Source organism: Nymphaea colorata, chromosome 9 (genome assembly GCF_008831285.2).
Source record: "Nymphaea colorata isolate Beijing-Zhang1983 chromosome 9, ASM883128v2, whole genome shotgun sequence".
Taxonomy (NCBI): Eukaryota; Viridiplantae; Streptophyta; class Magnoliopsida; order Nymphaeales; family Nymphaeaceae; genus Nymphaea; species Nymphaea colorata.
The window spans coordinates 24,711,424-24,728,177 of NC_045146.1; the positions used below are offsets into that span (position 1 = coordinate 24,711,424).

At 38.8% G+C, this 16,754-nt stretch overlaps 2 protein-coding genes across 2 annotated transcripts; one reads left to right on the forward strand and one right to left on the reverse strand.

Moving 5' to 3' along the window:
• The first annotated feature begins 135 nt into the window (after positions 1-135).
• On the forward strand, positions 136-5,515 carry LOC116259829 (calmodulin-lysine N-methyltransferase). The gene is made up of 7 exons (XM_031637770.2): positions 136-407; positions 526-718; positions 1,539-1,618; positions 2,403-2,463; positions 2,613-2,728; positions 3,635-3,767; positions 4,977-5,515. Exons 1-7 carry the CDS (start codon positions 308-310, stop codon positions 5,257-5,259), a joined length of 966 nt encoding a protein of 321 aa, XP_031493630.1. The 5' UTR covers positions 136-307; the 3' UTR covers positions 5,260-5,515.
• Positions 5,516-7,476: 1,961 nt separating this feature from the next.
• LOC116261595 (thaumatin-like protein 1) lies at positions 7,477-10,347 on the reverse strand. Its single transcript, XM_031640433.2, has 3 exons — positions 9,939-10,347; positions 9,139-9,838; positions 7,477-8,136 (listed from the first exon to the last, which is right to left on the reverse strand). Exons 1-3 carry the CDS (start codon positions 9,991-9,993, stop codon positions 7,950-7,952), a joined length of 942 nt encoding a protein of 313 aa, XP_031496293.1. The 5' UTR covers positions 9,994-10,347; the 3' UTR covers positions 7,477-7,949.
• Between the last annotated feature and the right edge of the window lie 6,407 nt (positions 10,348-16,754).

Genomic DNA, 16,754 nt, shown 5'->3' on the forward strand with positions numbered 1-16,754 from the left:
AATAAGTTTCCTCGAACTACTTTGGATTCTAAAGACGAAGTTTCTAAGACGGAAATTTTATGGTATTTTGTGAGTTTGCTCACCCAAGCCGGCAGTTCATGTTCTGGCCAATATGGCTCAGCGTACTTAAACAAGAATTACTGCGGTTCATCGATAAGTTCGCTCTGTGCCTTTATACGTTTTCCTCAATTAAACCAAAACTTCCAAAAAAAGTGGTGTGTCGTGTATCCTTGTGAAGCAGAAACGGACACATTAGCACCTTCGTTTACCACCCGAGAGAGAGAGAGGGAGAGAGGGAGCGAGCAAAATGGAAAAGTCGTCTCCCGCCTCGGCTGCGTCTCTGAGGTGGGCAATCCTTCGTCGTGCTCTCCGTCCATCATCATCGTCGCCACAGTCATCTTCATGTGGTACGGTTCCATTTTCATCTTCAGATTTTTCTTCTTAACAAAAAAAAAAAAAATTGCTACTGTTGGAGTCAACCTCCGTCACATTCACGGGCGATCATGGGCTGGTGTTTTTACGCAGGCGACCCATTGCAGACGGAAATCGAGCGTGTCTCCAGAAAAGCAACTCGCGGCTTTAACTTAGTTCCATGGGAATTCTCAAGTTGGGTGGAAGAACGCATTTTGTTGACTAAGAGAAAGGATGTATGTGGTAACAGAGATGCGGTTATATGCTACAGACTGCCCATTGGTAGAACTCCCACGCTTTCTCTGATGTGAGTTCTCTTCTTCCTTGTTTTGATATTTCTGGAACTACACTTGCGCGTTTTCTTCTGTTTTTGGTTGTGCAATTATGACGCTACCCCATAAGGTGTTTAGAATAAAAGTCTCTTGCTTTCCGATAAATTCAATCATGTTTTCCTGATCCACTTGGTTATCTTTCCTACAAGAAGGTATAGCTTATGCCTCGATCTTCATTTCCCACCTACTGTACATCATCTACTCAACCATGCTTCTTAGGTGTTGGTGGGAGTGGAATCAGATGTAATTTACGCGTTTTAAGGCAGAATGGCTGTGAAATCAGGCCAAGACCGAGCGGCTGAGCCGATGGCGAAACAAGTGGTTCAGTTCAATCAGCACATTTGGCGAGCCTACTGTCCCATACGCAAAAGTATTTAGAACTGCAGCATGTTCATCTGTGCCAGGACGCATATTCGCCACGGGAAAATACTGATTCTAATTGACCTTATTTGTGGATAGCTTTTTCCTTGTTAGTACAAATTAGGTGCGAACATACAGTTCTGCATCTTCAGGAGCTGGTGATATGAAAGTAGAAATCATGAAAATCTTGTGACTGCGGTTACCAGCTTCTGCCTTTTGTGCTTGAAAAAGTTTTGGAAGACCGATTACAAGGAAAGCCTTGAGGTTCCATTTTAATAAGTAAGACAGTAGCAATGTGTGCTCCTATGAATGTGTTTAGATGGGTCACTTGAGATCCAGTAATTTTTGCTTCAGAACATTGGACAATGCGAAATGAGAAAGATGCATGTCTGTGCCGTTATCGGGCACGCTAACAAGTTAGGTGTTTGGTTGCAGCCAAAGAGTAGGCTGTCACATGGAACTCCAGGATTTTGAGATCTCTAATGCCCACAACATTGACAGCACTGGACTTGTTTGTGAGTTTTAACCCTTTTTTCCATCTTTTCACCTTAGTCATTTTTTATTATGAAAATATTTATTTTGATGATCCCGATAGTTGAAAGCTTCTTCCCTTTATGCTACTACAGAACTGATGATTGATGAGGGTATGTTCCTTCTATATTAAGTCCCGCTCCTTGGTTCAGTTGGCTGTTCTGTGCATACAGCTGAGAAATGATATTTTTGAACATGGTAATAATGGATCAAAATTCATATCTGTGTCAGCTTTCAAACGATCAGAAAAAATTTTCTTTTGAAATGCTTGGATCAAATAAAACATGCTGGAAACTTTTAGTCATTTTAACATCATTGATTCATTTTACTATCATTAATGTTCTGCACCATTGTTATTTATTCATATGCTCAAACCAGTATGGATAGGCTTCAGTTGAATGAGTAGACTCATCTAAATACCCACTAGTGCACCGTATGCCTCACAATTTGATGCACCTTCTTACAGAAACAAATGATTCAGGTACCCTAGTTTTGCTTAGCTCGCTTTATGTCACTATTTAGACAGATTACTTTCTGCAATTTCAAACCTTAGGCATCATTTGCTTGTCCAGAATTAAGATCATTCTCTGACAGCATGACAGCCGTGACACAGTGAGTCTGAACATTATCTTAAAGAACGTAGTTTTTTACCCTCTTTATTCGTTTCTGCAAATGCAAGGAGTCAGGAGTGTATGATGGGTACGATCTTGCATCAAGTTTATCTTCATCAATTGAAATACAATTTGATTCCTTCGTTGGTAATTCCAGGTCTCTGGCCATCAGAGGATGTCCTCACATATTATTGTTTAACTCATGCCAACATTTTCAGGTGTGTTTATGGTTATGTGGTTGCTATTTGGTCTGGTTGATACAGTTTCCTTTTCCTTCCATTGTTATTAATTATTATTATTATTATTCAATAATCATTTTACTATTTTATTTAATATTCAACTTAGTTTAATTTAAAAAATTATGCAGCTCTAAAAAAGTTCTGGAACTTGGATCAGGATATGGATTAGCAGGATTAGCAGTTGCAGCAAGCACTGATGCACATGAAGTTACTATATCTGATGGAAATCCCCACGTTGTTGACTGTATCCTTGTAATTGATTGTAGTGGAAGTGCATCAAATATTCATTTTGTAGGACACCGAATCAGTGGTTGAATAGTGAGATTACTTGATTGAACAGATTTGGTGATTAACCCACCACCACATGATCCGCTTATGTGACTGACACTTGTCAAGCGCAAATCTAACCAGTAATTTGGTTTTCTAATCATATCTACCTTCGTATCTAGAAAAGTTTCGTGAGAGTAAATATCTTTCTCCTTTCAGTGCTTGCACTACTCCATGTTGCGTTTCAGCAGTGGTGGACCCAATTATTTGTTCTGATTTATAGTTTGTTAGTCACTCTACAACGTTCTCATTATTGTTGCATATTCAGGTGTGGACTTTTCTTTGAGAAAGTTGGTGTTTAATAACTTGGGGTTCATGAATCTTATATCCTATCCCTTGAAATGTGAGGCACTGTTTTTTTTCTTGGTTCTTGACTTGTAAGACTAATTCTAGGACCTTGTCACGGATATCATGAATTTCAAAAATCTCGTGATATTTATGAGGAAAACAAGTAAAACAAAAAATTGGGAAAATCTTGGCAAAAATGAATATCTCATGATTTTTCACGATTTTTGGATGATTTTTTTTTCACTTTTTATTAGTTTCTCATTTATTCTATTTTTTCTAATTTTTAAGTGTTTTTCTTTTTTAAAAAAAAAATTGCTGAGATTTTTCCTGATTCTTTTATGAGAAAAACCTTGCCGATATTTTCCGGAGAACAATGTTTGTGACAATGCTATAGGATAAGTAGGCTAAACCTTTACATCAATTTCTCTCTCTCTCTCTCATGTGTGAATTGGATTATTTTGATTATCTGATCAGATACAACGGTCCAAACATGGTTAATATTATATTTCCGTTATCCTTAGCCCTTCGCATGCAGACATCCACTGTAGTGTACGTGCCAATTCAGATAACTTTGGTGATACTATAGTAAAGCCGTTAACATTGCACTGGGGACAGGAACAAGCAACAGATATGTCCAGCCACTTTGATATCATTATTGCTAGTGACTGGTACTTTTTTATCTTGTAGGAGTTCTGTTGTATGAAATGATTGAATTATTCACAGCCATACACAAATCAAGGGAGAAGACTTGTCTGATCGCAGTTTTGGTGAATAATATTGTCAATGCCGCCAGTGATCTATGGGCATGCGGGCATACATGTACACTGTTCTTTTGAACGCATGTTTGTGCATCTGTGCATGTTGCATATGTGAAAGATGCCTTCCTTTTCCATTTCCCGAATTAGTTTTGTCAAGGCTTTTAGTGGTTCTACTTGCAGCATGTATCTGTGTGTCTTCTTGTGATGCATGCATCCCAGTTCTTCGGCAAGTATCATTTTCTTGTTTTTTCCAGAATTGATCTGTAAGAGGCTTCATTTTTATAATTTCTTGCTGTTCCTTCTTCGCATAAACCAGAGGAAGGCAGAAGAGCATATTGAAAAACAATTTTCTTGTCAAAGAACAAAGTTGGTTTTTTTGATATAAATGGTGGTACATGTTTAATGAAATTCAGGATACTGAGCTAGATAGTGCCATTTATCTAAAACCATCTGAATTCACAGAATAGGCTGAAAGCCTGAAACTCAGATATTGAGGTTGAGAGAGAGTTCTACCGGCAGGTATTTCAGCTTCCCCTGATTCATATTTTGCTGACGCTCTTTTATACACTTTGGTGGATATTTGAGCTACACCTCCATTTGTCTTTCTCAAATTTTCTCCATGTGTGACATCTGATATAGGGCAGTGATACATACACATTATCCCAATGTTGTATCAAAATACCTTGGTTGGAAATACTGTAACTGCCCGACCCAAAACTTATCCAAGCGTTTGGTCTGGTAGATTTCAAACTGCACTCTGGCTTCTTCTGTCCATGCTGTGAAAGGCCTAAGAATCTAAGATCCTACTGGTGGTATAGGACCAACGGTTGTAAACTCCTCAACGATTTTCTATGTCATCAATATAAAGCCTGAAGCTCTTTGTAGTCATCTCATATCCATCACCAAGTTGCTTGCTCAAAACTGTCTCTGCAGTCACGTCTCTAGCTATCCATGTAGGTAGTGACATTTGATGGGTAAACATTGCTCTCCAGATACCTTAAGAAAAACATACTCTTGTTTTTGGTACCATATACATTGGTTATTTCATGCATCCATGACACTGTTTCTACCCCTGCTATTTAACTTATTTCTTCTACTTTCATTATTTGTTGTCTCCAGCACCTTCTTCAGGCAATTCCATGCTGATCTCGCCTACACTATTAGATGTTTGTTAAAAGATTCAGAGGACTCTCAGGCAATCTTCTTCAGCCCCAGAAGAGGCAATACATTGGACATGTTTCTGGAGCAAGTTAGGAAATTAGGATTAAAAGTTCATGTGGTGGAGAAATATGACAGCAAAGTCCTTGGTCTTCATCAAGAGTTCATAAATGGGGACAATTCCTCATGGCCCAACTATGTTGCAGATCATTGTTACCCACTGATGATAAAGATAACCTTCTAAGTTATCTTTATTCGGGTCTGAAGCAGCTGGAAAAAGCGATACAATTTGACATGTAAAATTAGTTCATTCAAGTATTTATTTCTTGAGCCCAGGCTCTGCTCTCAGGCGTTCAAAATATTTCCTCGGAACATGTAATTAGCATTGAACAGTGTAACATTATAGAATCCGTGTGGATGCTGTTAATTGTGCATTATGAACTAAAGCTGCTTGTAACTGGTGGTACAAGTCCTTGATGTGTTCATTCCCAATATTCATTTGATTTAGTGTGAAAACGTTGATGTAACCGCATCAGTGAGTTTATTGTGCCCGAGGACCCTGAAAATATTGCCAGAATACGCTGTTATCCCATTGGCCTAACAAACATAAGAACACCGGCATGTGTGTATGCGTGCCCACGTTGGCATGGATCCCTGCTTTGAGGGGGTTAACAGTGGGGCAAGGTAGAAAGTGCAGCAATATTAATTAATCGGGGCCATTACATTCTGCGGGAGATTGTTGCATCCGTAGGACAACGCTGTAAATGGATTTGTTTGGTAATGGAGGCTGTCTGCCATGTTCACTAGATTAAGCCTAGCTAATCTCGTTTGCATTTGGGAGGTGAGATATGGCTGTCCAAGATACGGAGATTCACCTTTCTCCTATTCAGATGCGTTGGGGTTGATGGTGGTCCTGAGCGCTTTGCAGAAAGTGAACGCCATTGTCCATTCTACTCATTAATATATAAAAAAAATGCCAAGAGACTGTGCATGTACGTGTGTCCTTGTGACATATGTGTGTGTGTGTGAGAGAGAGAGAAAGAGAGTGAGTTCACTGGATTGGGCCTTCTTGCGAACCAGGAGAATTTGTTTCCAAATTCCAAACGTTGAACACTTGTGTAGCTGTGAAAGGTAAATGGCTTACGTATTCTTAACAAGGAAGGTGAATAGATGATATCTAGGGTAGACCCATCTTTGATTTTAGCGGCCCCAACAGAGCTCAAGCCTGGGTTTACTTCGAGTAAATTACTGAAGAAAAAGCAGGCAAATGTATATACAACCTCTCATCTTGCAGATTGCAGAGGAAAAAGGAAACTGCAGCACCAAAGTAGCCATGGAAAAGAACATGAACATGGGAAGAACATGAACATGGGCCTAGCTAGATAAACCAACAAACTCATGCAATCTCTCCCTCTCTCAATCATACAGAAGAGGGAACAAAATCGACATGTAGACAACATACCTTTACACCACATACAACAAGAAAAAAATCACGAGCATTTTTCTGTACGTCCAACCAAAACCAGAAACCAGAATTCTACATCCACATAAAAATCAGATCTCTTTGCGTATCTCAGGGCGACCATGGTGGTTTATTAGTTCAGATTGATACCAATCTCCAATAGCAAGAAATCTAGCATTTGAAGATTTAGCTTATTTACTATGTTTGTTGTGAAAGTCGAATCATACATGATGCTTTTTGGCTACCTAGGAATCACTTCACTGTCGAGTATTACTGAACTTTTGATGTCAAGAAGATTAAATCACATGCCGCAATAAAGACTCCTATACGCTAGCAGTCGATACCGTACCGGATGCTTTCTTCAGTTCTTGTGATTCTAGTATTTTGTAAATGAGCCCCAGGCTGCAAGCTTTCAAACCATTATATGGCGTAACGTTACATGTGCATGTCATCAAACTCTGACATGCTTAAGAAAAAGCACAAACCAAGATTTGATTTGTAATAAATGTTCGATGTTCAGGACATCGATGATGTCAAGTTGAGTCAAATTAATTAACAACTTGTATCTATGATGTCAGATTCAACTAGACCACGTAGATAATGGTCCTCAATTATGAAGATCAGATTCATATGTTTAGTTATTTGAGAAAGCTACATATTCCCAATTATTAACTTAATTGCCGTCGTTCATTTACTACACGTAAAATAACATATATCATCATATATACACGAGTTCACTGCAGTGCCGCTTTTTTGTTTCTGCCATTTTCATGAAAACTAACATGGGTGTTCACATGTCCAATCTTAAGAACTGCCTCAAAAAGTTTTTACTTGTGCATAGTTAAATTTTTTACAAGGACCTTATAGTGCAAGCCTTTTGCTGCCTCCTGGTTTGGTTCCTGTTTTTCCAAATATAAGATGATATTAATAGGACTAGTCATAATGATACTGCATATGGCCGCTAAAAGTTACCATTGTCAATATATATATATATATATATATATATATAAGAACCTCTTTATTGCTGTAGCAAGTGATGTATCGTACAAAGGCTGCAAGTGGACATTACATCAAGTACCAACCGAGCAACCGAACCTCTACAATGGAAAAGTTCGATTCTCAGTAAGAGACACATTTGCTTTCCGTAGACCTCATCTATGCACCCTTTTATCTTTACTTGGCATTACTGTTAAATAATTACATTTACCGAGACCCCTTCCCTTTTCGTGCTAATACAACAAGACATGGGCTCCTCGACTACTGCCATCTGCATCATTCATGGTAGGCCACTCCAGCCAGCCTTTTCAAGCTGTGAGGCAGCTTCATGGTGCGCTGCCAAGTCATTTTCACACATTACCAGCAGAGAGAGAGGAGGTGTCGGCCTGAGCCATCTTAATAGAAAATTCATCATCTGTTCATCTTCTTCTTCTTGATTCAAAAAGAAGAGAAATGAAATGCGCCTCGCCTCTCCTCTACAAACGCAGCATGTTGGCGTTCATGGCAATAATTGAAGCGATGACGATTGAGACGGAGCAACCGAATGAAACGACTCGGGATGACGAAGCGTCGGCAGTGGCCAGGGTTGCCAGCCAGCCCTCCTCACTTAGAACCACGCCTGTTGCTGTCCTCGGCGTCGATGAATCCCTTGACGCTTTTTGACTGCAATTCAAGAACAACAAAAAAGAAATTAGTTTTACTGAATTCACATGATCTAACCGAGTGTGGTAACCAGAAAACAGATGAACTATTGATTGCCTGAATTCACATGATCAAACCGAGTGTGGTAATCATGGTGAATTTTTTTTGAGAAGGGAATCGAGAAAGAACCCCATGCATTACAACTCTCTCTCTCTCTCTCTCTCTCTCTCTATATATATATATATATATATATATATATATATATATATATATATATATATATATATATAGCTTTCTTTCTTTTTAGCTTATTTTTTTCTTGCCTGCTCACAAACCCAAACAATTGGTAGAGACTCGAAATGACATCCAAGAGCCATTCCTCACAAGTTCTAGTTGATTCAACGATAGTCACAGGTATGAGCAAATTTTATGAATTATATTCCGCAAGTTTCTTTTGCTAAATTGTCAGAGATCATTTACAGTGCCAAATGTATTTTTTGGACATGTATTGTGGATTCAACGATGTTGATGACTTGATATAGACCCCCAACACTAACAGAACACAAAAGTAATGAAAGTACCAAAAGAAAAAGTGAAAAACAAAAAGGAAACCAAAGACAATGCTTGGAAGTGAAAAAGAATCATGTATATAAAAATTATTTACATTTGAAAATTTTCTTTCGTTTGTGTAAAAATTTTATGTAAGTTTTTCTTCTTCCGTCTCTTGCGGGTAAATAGTAACCAGATCAACTACCTCTCAATCCCTCTTCAGATGGTGGAAATTGTCATGAATTCTCACTGTAATCGACACAATCCTGAACTAGCTAATTCTCCATCTCCTTAGATGGAGAAACTTTTCATTTTTTTTATAATACTTCATGTGAACAATCTTTCGCTTGCTAACTGAAAAAAATGGCCCTTCTTCATTTCTTAATCCTATTCTTTCCTATGAACTCTCATTCCCAAACTGTTTGATGATGGGAGATGGGGGATATGGGGACTCTTCAAGTTGTTCTTATATACCTTGTAAAGTTGGGGCAGAAGGTGATGGTGTAGTCGGCGTTGGCACAGGTGAAGGTACTGGTTGCGTCGTCAAAGGCGTAACTGTAAGCTCTCGGGCACGCCTCCTTGAAGATAGCCGCATAGTACGACGGCTTGCAGGTGTTGGGGTTGGCGTAGTCGCCGGCACAGCAGAACTCCGGCCGCTGGAACGCATCGCACGCGCTTCTGCAAGCTGCTTCCTCCCCTCCGTCGTCCTCCACTCTCAGCTCCGCCGGACATCTTTGGTTCAGGTCCGCCGCGCACCCCGTCGTCGCGCACCACCCTGGCCCAGCGGCCGCTGAGCTGCCGCCGGAGACAGTCACCACCAGGGGAAGGTTGTACCCGTCCACCAAGCTCACGTCGTAATAATCCTTGCCGCCAAACCCGCCCAGGGAGAACTCCGCCAGGGTCGCCGCCCCTTTTGCCCCCGCCCCGTCGCACTCCATCCGATTCGCGCAGTCACCGGTTCGACAGCCCCCCTGGCCGGAGCCATCGAACGCGCAGCCGGTTCGCCCCCAGAACCGGCCCGCCCAGCCCGTCGGCGCCTGAAGCGAGCGCGACGTGCCGCTAGCGAGCTCGAATCCGGTCGGCGACATACTTGGGCTGCCTGCGTTTGATAAGATCCCCGGCCATACCGTGTAGCCACAGTTGTTCGCAAACGTGAACGTTACTCCCTGAGCCCCTGCAACCACATTTCACAAATTGGGCAGTGAGCATTTAAAGAAGATCGGCAAAATCTGTTAGGAAGGAGTGAAAAGCAAGACGACCCATCATTACTTTACCTCTACAGATGCCGACAATGAGGAAGAAGAGGGGAAGAAAGAGATGGGCCTCCATTGTTGCTGACAGAGAGATGGGGTGAGCTTAAGTTGTAATTCCTTTAGGACAAATGAGATGGGGAGTCAGAAATTTGAGTGGGCGAGAAGATTTACATGGTGACGAGTAATGCAGGTACAGGGAAGAGAGAGAAAGGGAGTGGAGGAAGAAGAGGAAGGGATAGCAGGCTTAGGGGTGTCGGCTTCAGGCAAAAGAACGTTGACAGTTGCTCCCATAAATCAGCTTCGAGGTTAAAGAAGGGAATGGAAGAGGAGGGAGAATCAAACTGCCACTGCCCTGCAACTTATAAGCATTCAAGCACTCCAAAGGCGTTCTTTATTTATTGACATAACAACAAGAGAGAGAGAGAGAGAGAGAGAGAGAGAGAGAAAGAGATGAAGGACAACGGTCAAAAGATGTCACAAACGTCCCCTCTCTCTCTCTCTCTCTCTCTAAAAAGGTGACACGAACAATTAGATGAAAATGCTAAATCTTCTATTTTAATGTTTCAATTTCCATAGCAAAGACAAAGCCGACTTACCTGCTGCTTTTGCTCTTCGAACTCTGGCCAATTAAACGTGGCAGCTAGTTAGATTGTTTCACTACTCCCCTCTTGTAAAAGTTTCTCGTTCATGTCATCCAAGGTTGGCGTTGCATTGCTCGGTTGGTAAGCAAACAACGGCCAGAATGTGATGATGGCGCAATAAAATATTCCTGTCCTTCTAGTTCTAAGTTGGCATTTTATACAACGATAGATCTAATCATCCACTGTCAGTCTATTCCCCTCTCTCTCTCTCACACGCACGAGCGAAGGCGAGCAGTTCCAGTTCTGTCAAAAAATGAGAAAAACTCGATCTGTCATCAATGCTGTAGATGAACGGCGTCTACAGCAGAATTGATGACAGTAAATCAACAACCATATATGGTGGCAAAGTGCCATTCATCCTGATATTCGCTTGAAACAGGCAGAGAGAAAGCGGCGAGATGAAAATCTCAAACTTGAATCCATTTTTTGTTATGTCGCTTTAAATGATGCACCAGTTTATAATTTTATCTTTTTTCCGTCTTTATCTTAACAAAGCAGAGTCAGCAAACCACTTCTGTATCTTTCTCTCTTGTTTCATCAGCCCCTTCTAAACTAAGCTGTTCCTTTGTCAATAAGAACATCACTTGGGTTACTCTCAACCTTTGTCAGTGTCACCCTTCATATCTTTGAATGAACGAATTCGCCAGCTCATGAAAATATCACCCTTCTTTTAGTTGACAAATGATGCATTTGTCGAGCTTATGTAAATCAATAAATAGCATTAAGGCACCTGTCGAGTTTAGGAACAAGCGTGCTCCATTAGCCTTGTTTCCACTAGATATTTTTAGGAAACTGTCTTGCCCTAAACTGGGAATAGGACTTGATCATTGTTGAACACAAGCTTACCTTGCTTTTAGTGGTTGTTTAGTTCAAACACGAGATGAATTCCTATAATATTCTTGACCGATTCTTTCTTAAGACATATACCCTAAAGAACAATTTGAAAGGAAAGAATCCAGCTCTTCATAATCTGATGATCTTAGAAGTTAGAACCTTACATCGATATTATAGGCGACCTGTATAGAGGGTTGATGCCCACAAAAATTTGGCTATCAACCATTTATGCCAAACCGCTTAAGGAAAACTGGTTGAATTCAACCAACCCTGTAACTTAAAATATTGGTTCTGCCTTCGGATACGCTACCCATAGGAAGGATTAGTTGTGACAGTAAATGTGTCGCTTTCATTGACTCGAGAAACATCTCACGTCAGTGAATATACCTTTAGTGGCCGTTTGCCGTTTGGCAGCAAATACATAGAATGGCGCCATAGGTGCACAATTTTTAGTTGAGAGTGGAGGGGATGAAAGGCAAGAGGAATCTCCAGGAGCTCCACTTTTGCCTTTAGTTGGCTTCACATTTCAAATGGGAACAAATCAAGGTAGGTTTCCTATGCAACGTCCTCTTGCTTCAGAAAAGTGGGATTGCAAGAAAAGCAAAGGAGCAATATCTAAACTTATCTCACTTTTCCAGAGAAAGAAGACACTGCACCTTCACTCACTTTTCCTGCAAAAAGCAGGAGCCTCCCAAGACCCTCCAACAGTAAGCACACAGATTGGATCTTGGATTCAAGTCCATGATACCAAGTCCAAACAAGATCAGGATTCTTTTGCTTTTCCTTTTTTTTTTTTTTTTTTTTTTTCAATTATTGGTGCTGATGGATCAAACCTAACAAATCGTTGCCCATCCCAAGATCTTCACAGTTCCTTAATTTCCTCCTCTGCATAATGCAACCGAGCGAACAAACAAGCTGGGACTGGGAGGCTGCATTTTCGGGTCTAAATAAAGAGTCCATTCAGATCCGGGACCCGAAAAAGGGAATCCAGTTAAAGGCAAGGGGGGAGGAAGCAAGGGCGACGGCTCAAAGTAGAAAGCCGACGATCCTTTCCACGTCAACCCCACTTTGTACGGGGTGACGCTGCTGAAGTGTAGCGGCCGCGAACCACACACAATACATATATATATATATATATATATATATATATATATATATATATATATATATATATATATATATATATATATATATATATATATATATATATATATATATATATATATATATATATATATGTATGTATGTATACGGGGCCACAGAGCCCATGCCTTCTTTTGCCGCCAGGCCACACAGTATCCGTATCCATGCAAAGCCAGAGTTGGTTAAACCAGAACCAGAAAAGATTCAAGGTCACATGGAGGGGGCGATGGATTTGAAGAAGAGGAGCCCGCGGTCACACTTTCTCCCTATCAATATCATCCACCGGCGCATCGGATTCTGTTATATATATATATATATATATATATATATATATATATATATATATATATATATATATATATATATATATATATATAGAAAGAGAGAGAGAGAGAAGACAGAGAAAATTCAAATCAACCCGCTACCATGATTATTTTTTTATTCTATATCACAAAAACTATTACAAAAGATGCATTTGCGATGACCAATTAGCTGACCACGGTTTTTGACAATGAAATGCACTTTTGGGTGACGGTTTTTTGCAATACAAAATAAAACAATTGCAAAGGTAGCCAAGTTATATATATATATATACATATATATATATATGAGAAATTGGTAAAAACCGAACACCTGCATCAGAGATGAAAACCAAACTTTTTGTTTTCTATTTTTAAAATATTTTTTTCTTTTGCAATGTAACCTTATTAATATGATCTTAAGATGAGTTGATGCAAAAGCTATACTAATTTAATCATTCATTATACTGAATAGTATTTTTATAATAAAAAAATGAATGGCCCCCATAACATGATAATAAGAAAACGTATTTTGCATTAAAGTAACTTGAATTAAAACATGTTTTATATCAAAATAGTTTTTATAAATATATTAAGATGTTTATATTTTATTTAAAATAGTTTTTTAACAAAAAAATAAAAGGGTCTGGTTTACTTATTACCAATTTCTCACAAACACACACACACATATATATGTATATAGTTTCACTTGAAATGGCACGGACTATTTTGATGAATACCTTCTAAATATGATTTTAGTCATTCCTCTAAGAATTTATGTACGACATGTAAGTGGACTAAGTGTTAGGCCCCTCCGTATATGGAAGGGGTGCTGCTTTTCCGGAACTTCTAGGCAGCGGTGGAGTTTAGGGTTCTCTGTATCTGCTGAGTACGGCGAGGAAAGGACATTGATACTTGGAAGATAGGCTGTAAGGAGACGAACCTTTAGTCGTCATGATAAGGATGCATTTTAATAAACCATTGGATTCGAGCATTCTTTCAACATGTTGCAGACTAATTCGATCAGATACTTGTCACTTTAATGGCCTAATTATTTTGGGCTATGCGCAACTTGCCATTCAAAAGTAGGAATATATTATTAGTTGGTGCATACAGACAAACTCTTAGTGTGCAAAACAAAAAAAGATAATGTTTCATGAGAAATTAAAGCACTGTCTTTATTCTCATTGTGAATTAATTTCCTTGATTTGTTTTATGCAGACAAGAGTCCTAAGACTTGATGGAAGATTCGAAGATAATCAAATTGAGAAGTGCTGGATTCTTTCCTTGCAAATTGATCTTTAGAGCATATGGCCAAGAAAGAATCAGTTAACTTTTAAGGGGAGCTTCATGATCACCCTGGATCTTAGAGCCATAGGTTTCTAAGATGCAAGGTTTACTAATCCGTGGTGTAGACCTTGCACCTTTCAAACATAGGATTTCTTATTCTTATTGGAAATCAAACACAGCTTTAAAACACCATAAGATTCACGGTTTTCAAACATGGAGAAGTTTATTTGCTCGTTGGCTGAAAAAGCCAAATTTTCGATGAAAGGACAAATTTGTCTCTAGGATTGCCAATTTTTCACTTATGAATTATAAATATATTGACAGTCGAATCGCAGGATGTGGTACACTTTAAAATGGTCTAAATGTCAAATTGTCACATTTTAACTTTTTGGGACAATCTTAAAATTCAAAGCAGGGATTCATCAAATCCACAATATGCTTCTTTGGGTATCCGAGGACCATTGTTTGGTTTACTGTACATATACATCAGCGTGGAGGAATGTTTGTTCAGGAATTGAAGAAGGGACAATAAATGCTTCCCATGAGGAGGAATGATCATGGAGTTTATGTAATTTCAGCAAGCTTTTTGGTCATCATATAATTTTTTAAGTTTTTAGCTTTCCTTTTCTTTAAGAACTATGTTTGTAGTGAGAATATGGCCTTCATGGTGTATATATATGTATATATGCTGACAAGCAAATCTTGTCCTATAATCGGAATAAAACGCATTAAAAAAAAGTGTATAAGATGTGGGAAATATGTCGGCCATTTAGAACTAAAAGACGCCATTTTTTTAAAATATAAAAATACGTTTCTTTCACGTTTCCCCTCCTTTTTTGTTTTAGGCATTTTTTAACGTTTTTTAATCTCACTTTACTTGTTTTTATTTTTTTGATTTTTATTTATTGTATATCTACTTACTTTTTTATGTTTGTGTTATTAGTTTCTCAATTACTTTATATTTCTCTTATTTTTAAGATTTTTAAAACTTTTCAAAATTTACCCTATTTTCCTTTTTTTCTTTTTAAGTTGACCATATTATACCCGATAATTACCTCATTGTTTAAAACGCCAAAACGTGTTTTTCACACAGTTAATAAAATTGTGAACTTAACGAATTAAAGTAAGGAAAGATTAATGTTTTTTTTCGAATAAGAGAATTTCCACCGAATTTTCCACTCGCGACCTGCTTTTCCCTGTGATTTGAAAGTGGCATTTACTTTCAAGTATCCAAGCATATTCCTGGGTTTTGTAATGATGTGACCTCCCATGACCCAGCTGAGACATTTAATCATCAAAATACTTTCAAATGATGTGAAAAACTTTATCTGCTTTTTTCTTCAAAATGCCCATGATCGTGCCGGCAAAAGGGCTCTCACGATTTATAACAGTAAATAGATTTTTTTTTTTGCATTCTTAAATCTTCCCAACTATAGAATATACATCCAAAATTCAAATGGATGTGATCTGTTTAAAAATGGGTGTAATTTGCCTGATCAGGAGACAGGAAGTGATCATGTCACCTGGAGAAGCAAAGACCAGAAAGCTATTTGCATTTTCACCTCCTTTCGAGCATCTTAGCGTAAACATGGGTGATGCCCTTCTTAACAACGCTCAAGCCGCCTTGGGATTCGAACATGGAAGATCCTGAAGCTTACCATCATCCCCTGTGCATGGGTGATGAACAGGCCCGTGATCGTTATATTATCATTTATCAATCGAATACTTGCTGCAAAAATGGGATGAGGCTTTACAGACAGTCTTATTGGTTTGATCAATCCAAGAGAACTTTGTTCTGAAAAACTAAATTGTCATTTACTGCAGTATGGGCTGTGCAGAAGGTCAGGCTTCTAATGAAGTTGATTGAAGAAACAGTTATGCAAGTGCAGTTATTTACTTGTTTGTTCTTAGCTCGTGGGAGAAGTCAAGAGCGGAACAAGAACTTGTATATAGCAGTAATGGCCAATCCATAGCGGCCTCAACAAAAAAAACTTGTATAAGCAGCCAAAATAATTTCTTGAACTTTCTACAGAAAGAAGAAAAAGGAGACGAAGAAGGGTATTTTTGCTTCATCAAATTCGTCGTTTCACTGTGTTATATCTTTTAATATCATTGGCTCGCTATTCGAATACTGGGAATTCATGACCATGATTGCTTATTCTTCAAATTTTTGGAATCAAACATGATTCATCGTCAGTTGGTGGAACCGTGGAAGAAGAGAAATAACATGGGTTTGAGCTACTTATGGAACGTTGCTTTAATCATCTCTGTTATCGGGAACGTTGCTTTAATCATCTCTAAAAAAAAAAAAGAAGAAGAAAGAAACAAAGATGAAAAAAAATACATTCGCTTCACAAAGTTCATTATCTTAAAATTTCACTGCTGGTTAGTTTCATAAATATTATTGGCTGATCAAAAGTCTTGATCTTCAAATATTGGTGACTGATCAAGATTCCTAACTTAGCCGCGTGAGGTTATTGGTCATCTGTGCTTTAGGTGAAGACAGAAGGATTTTATCGATTATAGCTAAAACGTTTGCCTCTCCCATGAAGCATTCTCTGTGACAATGACCAAAGTGCAAAATGGAAGACAACCAGCCATTAGTGTTGCAACAAAAAGATAAGATTGCT